Genomic DNA, 17,804 nt, shown 5'->3' with positions numbered 1-17,804 from the left:
GGTCCCGGATGCCAGCCACCCCACTAGGCAGTCTCCTGTATGGCCTATGTGGTCGTCCTGTGCTCAGAGCTGGTTCACTAAAGTCACTAAAGAGAGGTGCAGCCAATGTAAGACTAGTCCTAACAGGAGAGAGGACTAGCAAGTCTGCAACCCACGGTACCGCATATTAAACTCCCTGCTCTAGATCTGGGAGTCACCGCTGTGCTAGTGATGGTTCCTATCTACTGACTACTTAGCATACTCTCTGATACGCTCAGCCACACTGAGCCTTTTATGCACGTTACCCACTTGGGGTACAAAGCATGTATGAGGAAGAGGTCTCACCTATAGATGAGAACCATGGCTTAGGGAGGGTCAGGGAATTGTTCAAGGCCCCACAACTAGATATCCACTGGGCTTAGACTCAAGCCTAGGTGTATCAGACCCCGCAGGTACTGGTTTGAGGAATTCTGCCTCGGAAACAGCCTTAGCTTAAGCCCTTATAATCTCTTGTGTGGGCAGGTACAGGGATGCCTTACTCAACCAAGCTCCTGTAGTCCTCCTGCTACTTTCCTCCTTAAAATCTGTAGTAACTCCCATCATCTACTGACAGGATAAGGGCCAGACCCCTTAGCATGAGAACAAAGGGCTTCTCTTGATCTAACTGGCCCTATTTAGATCCTCACCTTCCCTTTTTCCTCCCTCCCCCTAGGGCTGGGTGACCAAGAGGGAAAATAAACTCACATTTAGGGTACCAGCAACTTCTAGAAAGAGTTTGATTCTCTCCCAGTGAAATAATCATTACATGCAAGAGAAGCACTCTGGGACGCTAGTATTGGTGTCATTTTCAATTACATATGGATGGCAGGAAGCTCCAAGGGATTTAGTGAGGCTCTGCTGGAGCTAGATGCTCCCAGTAGTATTTACCGGTTGCCTTGATAAGTACTGTGTTCTCTGCCGAGAATGACCCTTCCTGAGCCGCCGCCGCCACCACCACCACCCCCAGCACCGCCTGCTCTTCAGGCTCTAGGATGGGGCGCGTACCCATTGCCTGAGACGGGATCAGATGCTCCTTTTGTGCTTCCAGAGTACTGTCATTTACACTTCGGTGTTCGCTTTTATCCCCTGAGATTGCAGGTTAGTCAGTGTGCATGCCAGTCTGTGTTTCCCTTGTACTGCTATTTTTAGGAGCTTTTTAGGAGCTCCTGTTGTGGTCATCCCTCATCCTTAGTGCTGGACAGCGTATCTGTGGGGATTCCATAAGCTCCATCTGCATGGGCCTTGTTCCCTGGTGTTTGGTTATGAGTGAAAGAATATGTGCATGCCTGAGGTGGCCTAAGAATTTGGTCTTTACTTAGTATATTTAAAAATGCCTACAATCGAAAATAATTCTAAATAATTGTCATGAGTCAGGATTTCTGAGAAATAAACTGTGAGACAAAGATTTCTGGGTAGGAAGCTGTTGGGGGGGCGGTGCGTGCCAACAAGGTGAGCATCTGGGGAGTGAAAGGAGCCGCGTGAGCGGAGGGAGAAGTTGAGCTGCTTTGCAGTTGCTGCTGGAACTTCTGGGGCTGGGCTGGCCCTTCGGCGTCATCCGCCTTGAGGCAAGGCCAGCCTTTATCCTCTGCCCCCATCCAGGCACTAGATTGGAGGTAATCCCTGGGGAAGGACAGGATCGTAGACAGAGCAGCTGTCTTCAGCTGAGGGCTGTTTCCAGAGAGGAATTCCTAAGAACCATCATCAGCCAGCACGCCCGGTGGCTGGGAGAATAAATGGCTTAGTCCTGAAGGGGGGACTTGGGCAGGGCACCACAGCAATATATTGAAGAGTGCCCCTCTGAGAATAGGCTTTCAGGTTTAATGCAACAAAAGAAATGATTAATGTTGTTCCTATCAGTTAAAAACTTTAAGGGCGCCTGGGTGGCTCAGTTGGTTAAGCGACTGCCTTCGGCTCAGGTCATGATCCTGGAGTCCTGGGATCGAGTCCCGCATCGGGCTCCCTGCTCCGCAGGGAGCCTGCTTCTCCCTCTGACCCTCCCCCCTCTCATGTGCTCTCTGTCTCTCTCATTCTCTCTGTCTCAGATAAATAAATAAAATCTTTAAAAAAAAAAAAAAAAAAACCTTAAAAGGTTTAAAGAGAAGTTCAGAACCGCTGGACAGCTTCGGGGCTCCAAGCTTGTTGAGTGAGAATACTGACTGCTCCCCTTGGGAGCCGTCCGGGGGAGGCCTAGCTCATGCAGTGTCTCGTCCATTTGCCCAGTGTGCCATACCAGTGTTGTCCCCTTCTATGTGTACAAGGCATGGAAAGGGCAGGGAAGTCTGAGAGCCCTTTCTTCTGTCTCAAGGCATGCCCAGGCTTTTCCCTCAGATCTCCAGGTGAAAGACTCCATCATCCCCTTTGGGGACGTGTTCTGGTGACTCCCATTTTCTTAAGGTCTAAATGTTTGTGTTCCCAAAGAGAACAAAAATGTTAGTAAGCTAGTTCTGTAATTGAGGGAAAAAAATGTATTTGGTGCAGGGGTTTTCTGTGAGATATAGGCCAATCAGTACCTTATCAATACTACCACTAATGTGGGACTTGATAATTCAGAGGTACATTCTAATGGGAGCTGACCTTAGTGTTCTCTCTGAAAAGGTCATTTGCTAAGCAGAATAACAGATGGTGGGGGTCACAGATGCACCCACTCTGATGTAAGACCCGGTCTAGAGAGAGGCCCTATGAGCCAGCACCTTGTCCCATTTTTCAGATGCTTCTCCCATAGCTGGGGGGAGCCATATATCTGTTCCACAGTTAGTGAAAAGGAAAGACGCTCTTTCAAAAAACTGCTAAAGGATTTAGATTTTTTAATGTTAATACTGTATGGTATAATAATTTCTGGCTTCTGTCGCTAAGGATGATTCCTTTAGTGAGGGAAAATCTGGTTATCTAACCTGTGATTTCTAAAATGTAGAACTTTGAGTTTTTTTATATGTGTGCAACACTCAGACTATTGTAGCATAAATTACATGTGGAAAAGGATAGCGTCACTTCAGTGTCTTAAAAACCTGGCATCTGTCCTGATACATAAAAGTGTGTGCATTTTAATAACCCACAGTGTCCTTAGGTTGACAGTGTGAGCAAAGAAGTATAATAATCGATCCTTTATTAAAGACCGTGAATAAAGTAGCTTAGTGAAGAAGTCTAGTGTTTCATTATTGCCTCTTAATTTTTCCTACAGGACAAAGTTCCAAAACCATCAGTTCATCCCCAAGCACTGAAAGTTTGCCTGGAGGAAGAGAATTCACTGGCTCCCCACCTTCATCTGCTACTAAAAAGGATTCCTTTTTTAGCAACATCTCCCGTTCCCGCTCACACAGCAAAACTATGGGCAGAAAAGAATCTGTAAGTATTTAAGGACACTTTTCCTTTTATCCTTCATCTTTCTCTAGAGTACTGCATTTGTTAAAAGGCCTTCAGTACTGAGTTTTATAAAGCTCTTAACATGTCTACAAACTAAAACAAATAATTTCATCAAAATTTTTTACTTTTATTATTTAACGTAGTAATATTTTAAGGCCACAGTCTGCATCGCACTGGGAGAAAAAAAAGCAGCATCAGTTTAAAGTAAATAGAATCCCAAATCTCCGTCCTTTCTTCCTCTGCAAATGCTTTTTTGTCAAAGCCTGCGTTTTTTTCTAAAATGTAACAAGTAGCATTATACCAAATAATAGATTAAGACACTTATAAAACAAACCACAGTGTTTTTTCAGTTTTAAGTTATTTCTTGAAAAGTAATTATTTTACCACTTGTTTTAAAAAGTTATACAAATTACATTTACATGATGGTATGTTGATAGCTACTCTCTAAGATCCTTTGTATACATTGCTCAGAAGGACATATCTAAAGCATATCAACCACTTTAAAAATCTGGTTGTGTCTGAAATTGTTTTTATGCCAACTTCACAAAAAATAAAACATTTAGCCACATCTTATGGGTAATTCAACACCTAGTATTCTAATATAAAGAATCCATCTGCCCACTGGAAGAAGATGCCCATATAAGGTATTACAGAAAAGGATCTAGCTATTACTAAACTAGTTCTAAATTAGAAAACAACAACAAAACTTTCAAACCTTTGAGGGACAATTATTTATGGTACATAGAATAGATAACAGCGTGATATCTACTTGTATGACGGGGTAGGACCTTGGGCAAGATACTCAGATTCCTGGTACTTCAACTATGTCATCTACAAATGAAACAACACACTTTGCCCTCCGAAGGAAGAGTTCACCACATAGTCTCTTGGAGTCCCTTTCACATGTGACAACTATGATTCTCTGATTTGTAGAAGAATAGAATGGAACTCTCATTTAAGGATGGCAGCTTTAATGCAAGCAGTTAGCTCTGCTCCCTCCTAGCCTCCACTCCAAGGACAGTCAGCGTTGTTAAAGGTAAACCCTCAAGGAATAAGGAAACAGGAGAAAAGATAGTAACAAGATTTTGTTCCTTGTAAAACAGATGTTAAGTGGTAACTGACTTAGCAGCCTAAGAAAACTAAATGTTAAGTCAGCAGTAGGTAAAAACCAAGAAGCAACTTGACTTAGATTGTAAACTCCTCTCGAAGCTCAGGAGCTGTAAATGGAGTGAAGTTGGAACTTGCTTTTCAAGAAGCAATTAGAGGAATGGGTGAAACAGGTGATGGGGATGAAGGAGGGCACTTGTGATGAGCACCAGGTGATGTATGGAACTGCTGAATCACTATATTACACTTGAAACTAATATAACACTGTATGTTAACTGTACTGGAATTAAAACAAAAGAAAAAAGAAGCAAGTAGATTCCCTTTCCCACTCTGGCAGAAGACTGGAGGTTTACTCCTCTGAAAAGTGTAAAACAGAATGTCTCCGGACTGAGAGAGGTCAGGCACATTTGAGTACCCCCTACCAGAAGAGGAATGATGAATATATTTAAATGCTGAATCTGAGATCCCCAGGCCTCACCCCACTTGCTTCCCAGAATACCAGGATGTCTGTCCCTTCAGGCAGGAGATGAAAAGAGTTTTCTCTAGATAAAAGTTACAAATTTTTAAAAACACACAAATATACTGACCTTAGGTGTTGTCCAGGGAAACAGCCAGTTCACTTTAGAGTGGACCCACCCTTCACAGCTCTATCCACACACAGAAGTTTCTCTTAGCTTTTAGTTCAGACTACTTTACATGACAGCCAGGGTTCACCAGATACTTGAAGAGAGCATCTGTTAGTTAAAGACCGGCAAAAGCAAATAGAAGAAAGTAACTGGGAGAAAACAGTTTATGTAGGGGAAGAACGCTTCAGAAAAAAGAGAGAGAAAGAAAAAAAAGAAAGAAAGCATTCAGAGAGTAAGGACAAAAGCTATTAGATATCAAAATATGATGTCTGAAATGTAAAGCTTAGTAGAAGAGCTGGAATTGATAAAATTGAGGAACTCTCCCAAGAAAACAAAATACAAGACAGAAATAGAAAGTAAGGGAGAAAAATAGAAGAAAATTAGAGAACCAACCTAAGAGGTTCAAAACCTGAAAAATAGAAGTTCCAGACAGAGAGAGGAGAAAATGAAAGGAAGGAGATAATAAAAAATATAATTAATTAAACATTCCACTTATGAAAGACCTGAGTTTTCAGATTGAAAAAATCCTAGAAAGTCCCACACAAGTAAAAATAAACCCACACCCAGATACATCCCTATAAAAGGTCAGAACTCTGAGAACAAAGAGATATCCTCCAAATTTATAGAGTTGAGGGAAAAGAAGGATTTCCATCAAAGGATCAGGAATTAAAATAGCTACAGGGCGCCTGGGTGGCTCAGTTGGTTAAGCGACTGCCTTCGGCTCAGGTCATGATCCTGGAGTCCCAGGATCGAGTCCCGCATCAGGCTACCTGCTCAGCAGGGAGTCTGCTTCTCACTCTCCCGCTCCCCCCTCTTGTGCTCTTTCTCTCTCTCACTCTCTCTCTCAAATAAATAAATAAAATCTTTAAAAAAAAAAAAATAGCTACAAATTGCTCATAGGAACACAAGAAGCAAGGCAATGGAGGAACACCTTTAAAGTTCTAAGAGAAAATTACTTCTGGCCTTGATTCAATACCTCACCAAACTAATTGTGAGGTTAGAATTAAGCCACTTTCAGGTAGTCAAGATTCAAAAACCTTATTCCCACGTACCCATTCTCAGAATCCACTGGAGGATGTGATCTACAAAAATAAGGACATACACTAAGGATGGGCAATACCTGAGAACAAGGAAAGTGGAGTATCCAGAGCAAGACAAAAAGATTCCTCAGAATGAGGGTGCCTGGGTGGCTCAGATGGTTAAGCGTCTGCCTTCGGCTCAGGTCATGATCCCAGCATCCTGGGATCGAGTCCTGCATTGGGCTCCCTGCTCCTTGGGAGCCTGCTTCTCCCTCTGCCTCTCTCTCTCTGTCTCTCTGTCTCTTATGAATAAATAAATAAAATCTTAAAAAAAAAAAAAAAGATTCCTCAGAATGATAATATGGGGAGCTTCCAAAACTAAATAGAGCACAGCTATTTAGCAGGTCCAGAGAGCAGTAGCCAGCCCAGGTGGGAGCAAGTCAGAAGGTTCTAGAAAGTTTTCTCCAAAAAGATGCTATTTGGGGAACAAGTAATATATTTGAACAAGTTAAGAGGTTTAAACTAAGGGTGAGTTTGGGTTTGAATTAATGATAACTTTATAGAAACTAAGCCACTGAAACACAGGACAATTTGTAACTCCAAAGAAGAACAGAGGAAGAAAGGTTATGATAAGCCTTGTAACTGAGCCATGACTAGAATTTACATAGACATTATACTGAAAGCCTATTGACTATTAATCTAATCAAAATCATGGGGGGAGGGGCACCTGGGCAGCTCAGGCAACTGAGCATCCGACTCTTGGTTTCGGCTCAGGTCATGATCTCTTGGTTGTAGGATTGAGCCCCTTATCAGGCTCTGCACTCAGCACAGAGTCTGCTTCAGATTCTCTCTCTCTCAAATAAATGAATAAATAAGATATTTTTTTACAAATCATGATAAAATTCTGTGGAGAATATTGGGTGTGGGAACTGTGTGTTTGCATGGGGAGGGGAGTGAGCAGGTGGTAGTGGTCACTAGACCTAAATCTTTATCTTCCATAGTGAAAAATAAGTGTGTAATAGTCTCTAGAAAAAGTAAAGAGGTAGCAATATAAGCTAGAGATATTGAGATGAAAAAAAAATGGGTAAAAGAATTGAAAGTGGTCCCTTCTGGAGAGCAGGAAGTAGAGGGTGGGGCTGTGTGAACTGTTTTTCATAACAGGCCTTATAGAACCATTTGACTCTTCAAAGTGTTATATATATAACTTAGATTAAAAATAATAACAAAATCACAACAAAAACAGAATGTATTGGCATAAAAATTAGAAGAGATGTCTGCCTGTACAAAGAACATGTCTAGGAAGAACCAGAATAAGGAATAACAAATGAAAAAGGCATATGGAGACATGTTTCATTTGCATTCTATCATATTTTGGTGGCATATGGATTAGTCTACAACACCAATTAATTACTTTTCTTTATGGTGATAACTGTAACTTAAAACTGAGAAGTCAGGCAAAAATAGAAATAGAGTAAGTCTAACTCTCTACGTAGACCTGTTATGTACCAAGAAACGGAATTAAAATTATTATTCAAAATTTAATATATTCTCTAACCGTGGGAAGTAAGTAGGCAGAAATTTTCAAGAGAAAGCCCCTGGTTTTTCAATAGGTTATCTGATTATTCTATGAAATAAGGTAGTCTGTGCTCTTTGCCAGGTAATTCCAGGTCTCCCCCATTCTAAGGCACTTGGTAGGATTGCACCTCTTTGTCTCCCGTGAGCTGTCAGAGCCACATGACTAGTTCTGGCCAGTGAGTTGTAAGGGGAAGTGATGTGTATGTATTTACCACTGCAAGATCTTCCTCAGCTCTCTCTTTCCCTCTGCCAACCCATGATAGACATGAAGTATGAGTGAGAAATAGCCTTTATTGATTTATGCTGAGACTGTTGCTTATCACAGCCTAATGGTACACAGTTGGAAATGTTCAGGCCCATAGCTGGGAACCATTCTCCATGGGACCCACATACCACCATTGTGTTGCCACCCTGATGGCACCAGAGCCCATGACTGGGCCCCCACCATCCCTGGGCCTATTTTGCTTTCATTTTCAGCCCAGTTTGGTATGATACAGGGGCATTCCATGTCTTCAAAAAAGCTCAAGATTGTTTTTCATTAACATCATCATCATCGGTTTCTCACATAAGCAAGTAGCCAGAAATCAAAGCGAAGATACCCCTTGCTTTGGATCCCCAGTGCCTTAAACTATACATATCTTGCAGATTTCAAGACTCCACTGATCTTTTAAAGTGGCCCAGGATCAAGAAGTTGTTAATGTCCATTAGCAAAAGGTTAAAATAGCAGTGGAAAAGAGACATTAAAACAAAACAATCTGGTAGTTGCTATCAACCTCAGTGTGGCAAAATCTGCTTATGGTGGTCCTAGTGTAATCATTGAGAAATGATTTTCAAAATCACTGTGTGTGACATATTTTGGACAAGCATCATATCATATCATAGAACTTATTTCCTCTCAGTATCATCTTTTTATGTATCCTAGAAAGCCTTTCTGTAATCCACGGACTGTCTCCTTCAGACGAAGATATATCACATTTATTCCTATCAATGCCCCTGATTTGGCCACATAATAGAATACAAAACTCAGCTAAGTCTTTAAAGAGGTAACACATTAATCTTTGTGTCATATGTTTATGAAAGATATCACTCTTCTTCCTCTCTGAAACGTGAGCAAACTAGAGGGAAGTTTTAAAAATTGACCTTTACTTCATTGTCTGTAGTAGTGTTATTTTGAGGGTTTGTATTTATTCACGAAGACAATTTTCCCCTGCTTTGTTTCCCAAAAGATCCTTTAGGGCTCACCTAATTCAAACCCTGGTTTTCATCAAGCTTTCATTTTTTAGTCTTGAAAACAAAATTGAAAATTTTGATACTTTTAATTTTCCATACTTTATTTTTCATGATAATGTAAATGACATCCAACACTAAGTTTTCTAGAAATCTATTTTAGTTGGTCATTCATCTGAGTGTTAAGTAATTTTTTACTTGTTTTAGCACTGTTAGTCATGTTCCACAATTGTTGCCAAATCATTTTCCAAGAATATCTTTGCTAACATTCAAGAATAGGAAAAATACTGAACATAAGAAAAGCTCTAAAACTGATTTGTGTGTAAGTTCTAATATTTAAGCACATCAGCCAAGTAAAACTTTTTTTAAAGTTCCTGATGAACTGCAAGACATTTTGCTATGCTTTGTGATAATTACATACCAGTCTCCAGAGATCTAAAGTTATCCATAGTTCAGAATCCTCTCTAAACTACAGGAAATCAAAATTGTCTGAGCTAGAAATCCCTGCATGAAACAGGATGTGTAATGAAGTATGTACCCCCCTGCAAGCTCCCAGCGCCACTGAGGGTGCTCATCGTCTGTCTTTGTGACCCCTGCATGCACCCATCATTGCCCTTGGGTAGTTTGAACATATGCCCTGGTCATACTAATACAATTACTTTTGTAATATGCATTGATCTATTCTTTATGACAGGAAAATCACAAAAAGTGTCAGATGAATGAAAACAAATTTAAAAGCTGACACATATTTACTTCTGGAAGTATAGACAACCTAAACATTACCAAATCTACTTCCAGTTATGTTCTAGGAATTGAAAGTTAAGACGTATCTGTATAAGAAATAAATGAGAGTAGTCCCAATGAGGGTGCTTATGGTAAAATTGACAGAGAGGGAAACCCATCAAAAGTTAAGTAGTAATTAAACTAAATAAGAATATAGCTCATCAACATGAGGGACATTAAATGGCTTAATGCCAGAAAAGCAGTAGAGATCTTAATTAATATGGATTCAGAAGATAGATGATCATAGGTTTTTGTTTTTTGTTTTATCTAGACAGGCTTCATGTGAGAGATCAGACTTGAACCACAAACATTTCTTCTTTCATTAAACACAACCATTGTTTTCGCTTATGAAAACTCCAGCAACTGCCTAAGACAGATCGTGGTGGTGGATACTGAGTAGGCAGTCAACAATGTCTGTTGTGGGTGTTTTATTCTCCCTCACAGCCTCTAGCAGAATGTAAAGTGGTTGGGATTATAGCAATTTGCTTGTGGTAAACATAAAAGAAATTATTATCTCAAATGAGGAAATTTGTTGCTTATTATTTCAAATAACAAGAGTCCTGAGATAGACTAGTCCTGGTCTAGAATTGGCTGATGCAGCTGTTCATTGACATCACCAACTTTTCATTCTGCCATCCTCAGCGCTTGCCCATGATGGGCATCCTCACCTCATGCCCATCATGTTCTCAAGAGGGCTGCCACAGAGGCAGGTATATATTCTGTCATCCTCCCACCCCTCCCTGCCCCTACAAACACAACATCTTCTAGAAAAGTCTTTATTTAGAAGCTCCCCAGCAGGCTTTCCCTCTCCCTCCCATCTCATTGGTTGGCCAGAATGAGATCCCATGCCCATTCCAAAATCAATCTCTGCTAAGGGGAAACTTTAGAGAAGTCCATGACCGTGCGGAAAGGTGGTGGAAGGATATACCTAGATAGCTAGATGAATCATCCCTAAAGTATTAATTGCCAAAATGGTTTCTCTCATCCCTCCCTGAAGCATTTGCCTTTGAAAAGAGCCAGTTCTGCATCAGGGAAATCCAAATCAAAACCTCAATGAGATACCACCTCACCAGTCAGAATGGCTAAAATTAACAAGTCAGGAAACGACAGATGTTGGCGGGGATGCGGAGAAAGGGGAACCCTCCTCTACTGTTGGTGGGAATGCAAGCTGGTGCAGCCACTCTGGAAAACAGTATGGAGGTTCCTCAAAAAGTTGAAAATAGAGCTACCATATGATCCAGCAATTGCACTACTGGGTATTTACCCCAAAGATACAAAAGTAGGGATCCGAAAGGGTACGTGCACCCGATGTTTATAGCAGCAATGTCCACAATAGCCAAACTGTGGAAAGAGCCAAGATGTCCATCGACAGATGAATGGATAAAGAAGAAGTGGTATATATATACAATGGAATATTATGCAGCCATCAAAAGGAATGAGATCTTGCCATTTGCAACGATGTGGATGGAACTGGAGGGTATTATGTTGAGTGAAATAAGTCAAACAGAGAAAGACATGTATCATATGACCTCACTGATATGAGGAATTCTTAATTGCAGGAAACAAACAGGGTTGCTGGAGTGGGGGGTGGGGTGGGAGGGATGGGGTGACTGGGTGATAGACACTGGGGAGGGTGTGTGCTCTGGTAAGCACTGTGAATTGTGCAAGACTGTTGAATCTCAGATCTGTACCTCTGAAACAAATAATGCAATATATGTTAAGAAAAAAAAAAAAAGAAGAAGAAGAAGGTAGCAGGAGGGGAAGAATGAAGCGGGGGAAATCAGAGGGGTAGACGAACCATGAGAGACGATGGACTCTGAAAAACAAACTGAGGGTTCTAGAGGGGAGGGGGGTGGGAGGATGGGTTAGCCTGGTGGTGGGTATTGAGGAGGGCACATTCTGCATGGATCACTGGGTATTATGCACAAACAATGAATCATGGAACACTTCATCTAAAACTAATGATGTAATGTATGGGGATTAACATAAGAATAAAAAAAATATCAAAATATATAAAAAAAGAAAAGAGCCAGTTCTGTTGCAGTAATGTTTCATTGGTGAATTTTTAGGCAGCTTGAGTTAGATTGGTAGTTGGAAGAGAGATACTGAGTAGTGGCATTCCCAGCAGGCCAGAATTTTCCTAGTTACCTGATTTTCTCTTCAGGCAGTGAGGTATACTTCCTAAGAACACATATTATGTGGAAAGTATTGATTGTAACGTATTTCCTTATGGCTTCTGGGTGGAATTGAAAATCTCTAGAGTATGTCTAATTATAGCATTTTTTTCCAATTAGTAAATATATATTTATAATTTCTCATTGTTTAATCAATAACACTAACGATAGCTGGATTAAAATACAGTCCCATTTAAAATACCGTCCCATTTAATATAGTTTATTGACATGAATAGATATAAGATGAATTTAGACATCAGCAGTTTTTCTAGCTTCTAAGGAATTATAATCTAAGGCCAAAATGAGCTCAGATATTTGAAGCATGACATTTAGTTACTCATTAGGTGTTATATGAACCTTGTTCACAATCTTTCTGCCCATGCACCAGCTCAAGGTCAGGGAAGGTGGACCATCTGTCTTTGTAGGAGCATTCCTTCCTCCTATCTACATCTGTTTGCCTTAACCCAAAACACGTAATTCCATCACGAAGAAATGCGAGTGTCAAAAGGAGCATCATAAAGAACTCTCTGTTGTCAACAGCTAACAGGATGACAGTTTTAATTTAACTTAGTAACCAGATTTTATAACTAACTTTTAATATCTTTATACTTTGGTAAATTTCTTTTTAACCAAAATATCTGAGGAGCCCATGAAAACAGAACCACAGGAAGTGGAGGGCTGAACCCTGACTGTAATAATTCCCTTTTTAGGACAGGGAGCTGGTGCCCTTCGGGAACAGATGAGACACTTACTCCCATGCTGGGCCTTCTTCCCCATCATTTGTCTTCATCTCCACCATCCCCATAAAATGCGACGTTGCTAGACTGTACCCATGCTGAACACTGCCCAGGAGGCATAGACAATAGCTGGCGAAGAGCTCAAGTGAAACAGAAATACTTAGAATCCCTGGCCAAAAATTCCTGTGGGTTTGAATCGTGCTTAATTAAACGTGTCATTAATAGCATTTGCTTCCTTCCAATGACCTTTCTTGAAACTTGACATTTATTTAGTTTTTCAGTGCCACATTGCCTTGGGGACAGTCATTTGGTTCCTAAAGTACACATGTGCGCGGCAGGGAACGAGATGGGGGCTTTGAATTGTCCATGCAGCTGGTCAGCTAAGGCCAGAGGCCAAACCGTGAGGACGGCTAGGCTGTCCTCCTTCCCTCTCACTGGCAGCACCACCCTCTCCTACATAGCGACTTTCTGCTTTTAAATCTTCTGCCCCTAGCATCTCATCATTTGTTCTTTGAAACCCCTATGTTAACTTTTCCAGAAAGCTCTGTGTTTAATCGACTGAGTTTTAATTCCAGGAAGTTTTAATTCCAGGCTTTGCCCCTGTCACGGGAATTCTAGGCCTTTAAAACAAAGGGGGAGATCTGTATCAGACAGGCAGCTTTCCCCTTGCCTTGAAACCCTAAGGCTAAGAAACACCTTTTGATTTTCCCTCGTGCTAGAGCTGCTGGATCAGTCGGTGGCTTGGGCATCTATGCTGCAGCTTTCTCTCTTTCCCTAAACCCTGATATTTCCCCTCCTGGCGTTCAGCTCCAGGATGCCCATGTGTCCGGAATTCATCCGTGTGAAAGTATTGAAGGTGGTAAATGCCAGGAACCCCACAGCTGCAGCGTGGGAGAAAGGGGCAGGGTTACAGAGTGTTCGGTAATGCAGTTTGTGTACTGCTTAATAGAGCCCTGCTGAAGGGGCAAGTGGGTGCGAAAGCCCAGCCTGCACTCTGTTCACTAAGCAGTATGAACTGCTGGGAGCCACGTTTGCCTGGACAAGGGGGCGTTTTTCTCTCTATACACAGGTAATATCCACTCCCCAAGTCCAGCACCCAAAGGAAGTGACTTTTCCTAATTAAATTAAAAGCATGTTTTAGGTTATTAGAGATCCCAAGAGGGAACTGCAATTGTTGGGAGAATTTTGGACCTTTCTCTTTTGTGGCAATAATGATAAAATTAAAAAAATAATAATAATAACATGGGTGGTACCAGAAAACATGTTAGCATTGATATGAACAACTAATAAGATGAGAAAAGAACAAAAACAAAGTTCTCTTGACCATAAGAATACTAAGTATAATCATTTACATAGAGAGTTCACCATTCATGCTTTATTAAGCTCTTAATAAGCATGTCTGTCATTACAAATGCATGTGATTAACTTCATTGTAAATTGTATTTGATTAGACTAGTAAACTTGGCTCACATAAGCTTAATGTTGATCTGGAGTGTTTCTCTGCTTGTGAAGTACAGTTGGTCATGAACAACTTTTAAAAATATATGAAAAAAACAATAAGCAAGACCCTTCTCAGCCCTGACATTACAATATGGCTGAAGTATTTAAAATGTCTTGAAAGATCACCAGAATATAATCAAATCCCCAAACTTCCTTTTTATTTAAGATGATGGCAGGGCCCTCCCCTCCTTTCGCCCAGAATTGTTACCAACTTAATACAGTTTTGTCTAGAGCCTTATTTCCAGTCAGAACATCATTTTCCAAAGTTACTTAGGTCAGTAGATAGAAGCTTTGACAGCAATAACTCAAAGTATGATACCTTTAATAAGCCATGAACAAATTAGCTTTACCCTAAAACTTTATGGGCTACATTTGAAAATGAGAGAAGAAAACAAAAATATTTCAACTGGAAAAGCAGTTATGTAAAGGGGTCATTTCCCCCCCCCACCCCACCCTATCCCCACCATTTCTTCATACACCCCTGACTAGACTCTGATTCCTGGCTTTCTTGGTAGTATTTCCCAATTATTGTTTCACCTTTGATGTTCTTACTGTTTTGCTTTAAAGTTCCCTATCTTTCTTATTTTGCCTCTTCAACAAACTCTTAATGATCATCTGATCTTATTAAATAAACTCATTCCAGCCATACCTTGTCCCTGCAACAGAAAGGGCCTTTCAGAGTGGCATCTAGGATTGATCACTTTCAGATGACCACTCTGACCTCTTGATCATCAACACCTTTAAATTCTGGGACACTATCCCAAAGTTAAGACAGAATTGTAAATAAGATCATGAAAGTTTGCAGTATTTACCTGAATTCTTTCATCTGTCCCCTCAGATGTATCAAGAGTCCCATTAACAAGAAAGCATAAAGAACTGGAAAATTATAGCATTAACCTGCCCCACATACACATATTCACCCACTGCCACACAGTCCAAAAATGGAAGGGGGCTTCATATGCAAAATAATGTTCCAATTAATTTAGAATAGGCAGGGAGAAATGCTGCCAAGTTGCTTAATTTCAGGATGTTCTCAGTCTAAATTCTAGACAATGTTTTGGATTTGAAGCATATTTATATAGTCCACATGCATCTCTTATTCATTCATAAGGATGCAAAGATATACACTGCATAAAATACCAAGAACAATACTTTTGAAAATGAAATTTAAGAAAATAAGAACGAAACCAGCAGGGTACAAAATGTGATAATGCTAAAACATTTATAGAAATCCTAAGTTCATCTCTAAACAACAGTCAAACTTTAACATCATCCAGCTGGACAGCAATAAAACTATAAATACCTATTTTACTGCCCAGGATAAATGAGTATTGATTTTTTTCTCAGTGTCTATAGTCAAAGTCACCTAACCCTCAGTTTCAATTATGACTAAACTCCTTTTTTGATATCTGTGATGATTATCTTCAGAATTAGGTTTAAAGGTTGGGTAGTCACAAGGTCTTTTTTATTATTATTATTTTTAATAAATGAGTGGGTCTAACTTTTTTTTTGCCAGAAATTGAAATTTAAATTCCTGAGATGATCTAATGAAATTTAAAGACTTTAAATACTGGACCTTGCATTTCATTCCAAAGAGAGTGTCATTATCTAGGATGCTGAATATGAAATTCTCAAACTGATTCAAATAATAAGGAAAGTTATAAGCTCAAATAAGTCCAAAGAACTTCTCATTTCTAGGTGTACATTAGAATCACCTAGAGAGCTTGAAAAAAATGCCAGGAATAGCGGTATTGAATCAGAATCTTTAAGGTGGTACATGGTCCTTCGTAATTGTTAAAAGCTTTACAGGTTATTCCAACCTTATTCAAAGGTTTAGAACCAGTGATTTAGAAGCTCATCAGCGTCTTCAAGGACCCAAGTTCTTTTCCACCTCCCTGCCCTGTCCTGCTCAGAACAGGCCCTTCCCCAGGTTAGAAGTGAGGAACTGCAGCAGTTCTCGGCACTGTATCTAGTCACCAACGTCTAGAGGGAGAAGATAAACCATGTCTTCCTGGGGCTCTGCACTGGGTCACCTTCCTTTTTTTTTTTTTTTTTTTTTTTTTAAGATTTTATTTATTTATTTGAGAGAGGGAGAGGGAGAAGCAGACTCCGCACCGAACAGAGAGCCTGATGTGGGGCTCAATCCCGGGACCTTGAGATCATGACCTGAGCTGAAGGCAGATGCTTAACTGGCTGAGCCACCCAGGCGCCCCTGGGTGACCTTATTGAGAGGAGGGCCCTCTTGGGGTGGAGGACATGAGGAATGAACATGGAGTACCAACACTCTCCCTACAGAGTCAGAGTTCCGTTAGTGCTACTGAGTGCTGCCATGATCTGTCAACTAAAGCTTCTCTGCAGTTACCCTTGTAGAAAAATACATCAATTTGATTGTCATGATGTATTCATCTTCAAATGAACAGTCATCTTCAGAACAGTCATTTCTGTTATAGACAATTTATGTGTTCCCCCCAAATTACCATGCTGTGCAAAATCATGCATTCAAAACTACTGGACTCATGCAGAAATGGGATTGGGGAACAGCACTCAAAAACTTCATTAGTAATAAGTAAAAAGAGGTAGGAACCTGGTTAAAGTGGTAGCATGGTTTTACACATGTTAAATGATGAACAAAATAGATAAATACTTTAATAAATACAATTCTGAAGCTTGGTTGGAGAAGTGGACCTCAGAAAGATTGCAGCTTTGTGAGTTACCATGAAGTAGTGGAAGGAGGACTATGTGGAATCCGATGGATTTGGGATATGGGCATAACCCATCACACACACTATAACTGAGGTGGCTGGCAGATTTGTGAGGTGTGTGCATGGATACACATATTGTGTATTCCTGCATGTCCGGGTTCAGCTACATGCAGTTTCCAGCATTCATCCGGTATTTCGTGTGAATGTATTTGTGCATAAGCAAACATGAAATTCACATTATGCGCCGTTGTTCCCTAATCCATCAATGTCATTGGGACAGATTCACATTTTCAAAACGAGCATTATCACAGAATTGATTCTATTCTGGGTTTAACATGCATCTTCTGAATGTCATATGTTAGGGGAATGTGGATATAGAAAGATCATACTTTATTAATTTTTTGTTCTCAGTTCAGTAATTAACAGTACCATGTGAATTAGAAATTTTAGAGTAAGTCCATTTTATTAGTGGTCACATACATCTCAAGTATTTTGTAACACTAGCTTGCTCCCCATGAATGTCTTCCTCAGTGTCTGATTCCCCACCAGAATTCTATAGGGGTTACTACTCCCTGGGATAAATCCTGTGATTGTAAGGCAGTCTACAGGGCCCTTGATGATCTCACCCTGTTCAACCTGATCATCAACCCTCCCCTCTGGTCCTTCTTATCCTTTTGGGAATGCACAACTATTCCAGTTCCCTCACACCAACCATGCTGTCTCGTACCTCTGCGTTGTTCTGTTCTGCTGTCTCTTCTGACCAAAATTAAGTTCCTTGTGTCCCATGGAGCCTTCCTTCCCACCCTCTGGAAGCTTTAAGCACTTTTAGTAGATAGCTATGGCCCAACTTAGGCTGCAGATTCCAGAGCCCCTCCCCAAACCTACAGAAGCAGCATCTTGAGATGGGGGACAGGGGTGTCCTAGGTTATCTGCAAATGCTTCCTTTGCTTTGACTGTCAGAGAACTACCAGTATTC

General features: G+C 40.6%; 1 protein-coding gene across 12 annotated transcripts in view; it reads left to right on the top strand.

The window, feature by feature from the left end:
• Positions 1-17,804, top strand: part of TBC1D5 (TBC1 domain family member 5) — a 587,897-nt gene that overhangs the window by 527,951 nt on the left and 42,142 nt on the right. For all 12 annotated transcript variants that reach the window (XM_054504439.2, XM_045903863.3, XM_064588415.1 and 9 more), the window contains one exon: positions 3,197-3,360. In XM_054504439.2, coding sequence (XP_054360414.2) covers positions 3,197-3,360 — 164 coding nt within the window. The remainder of the gene's footprint in view (positions 1-3,196; positions 3,361-17,804) is intronic.

This window comes from Mirounga angustirostris, unplaced genomic scaffold (genome assembly GCF_029215605.1).
Source record: "Mirounga angustirostris isolate CCGP_5_RB_7025 unplaced genomic scaffold, mMirAng1.0.hap1 SCAF_1, whole genome shotgun sequence".
Lineage (NCBI taxonomy): Eukaryota > Metazoa > Chordata > Mammalia > Carnivora > Phocidae > Mirounga > Mirounga angustirostris.
This window is presented reverse-complemented; position numbering and strand designations above follow the sequence as displayed.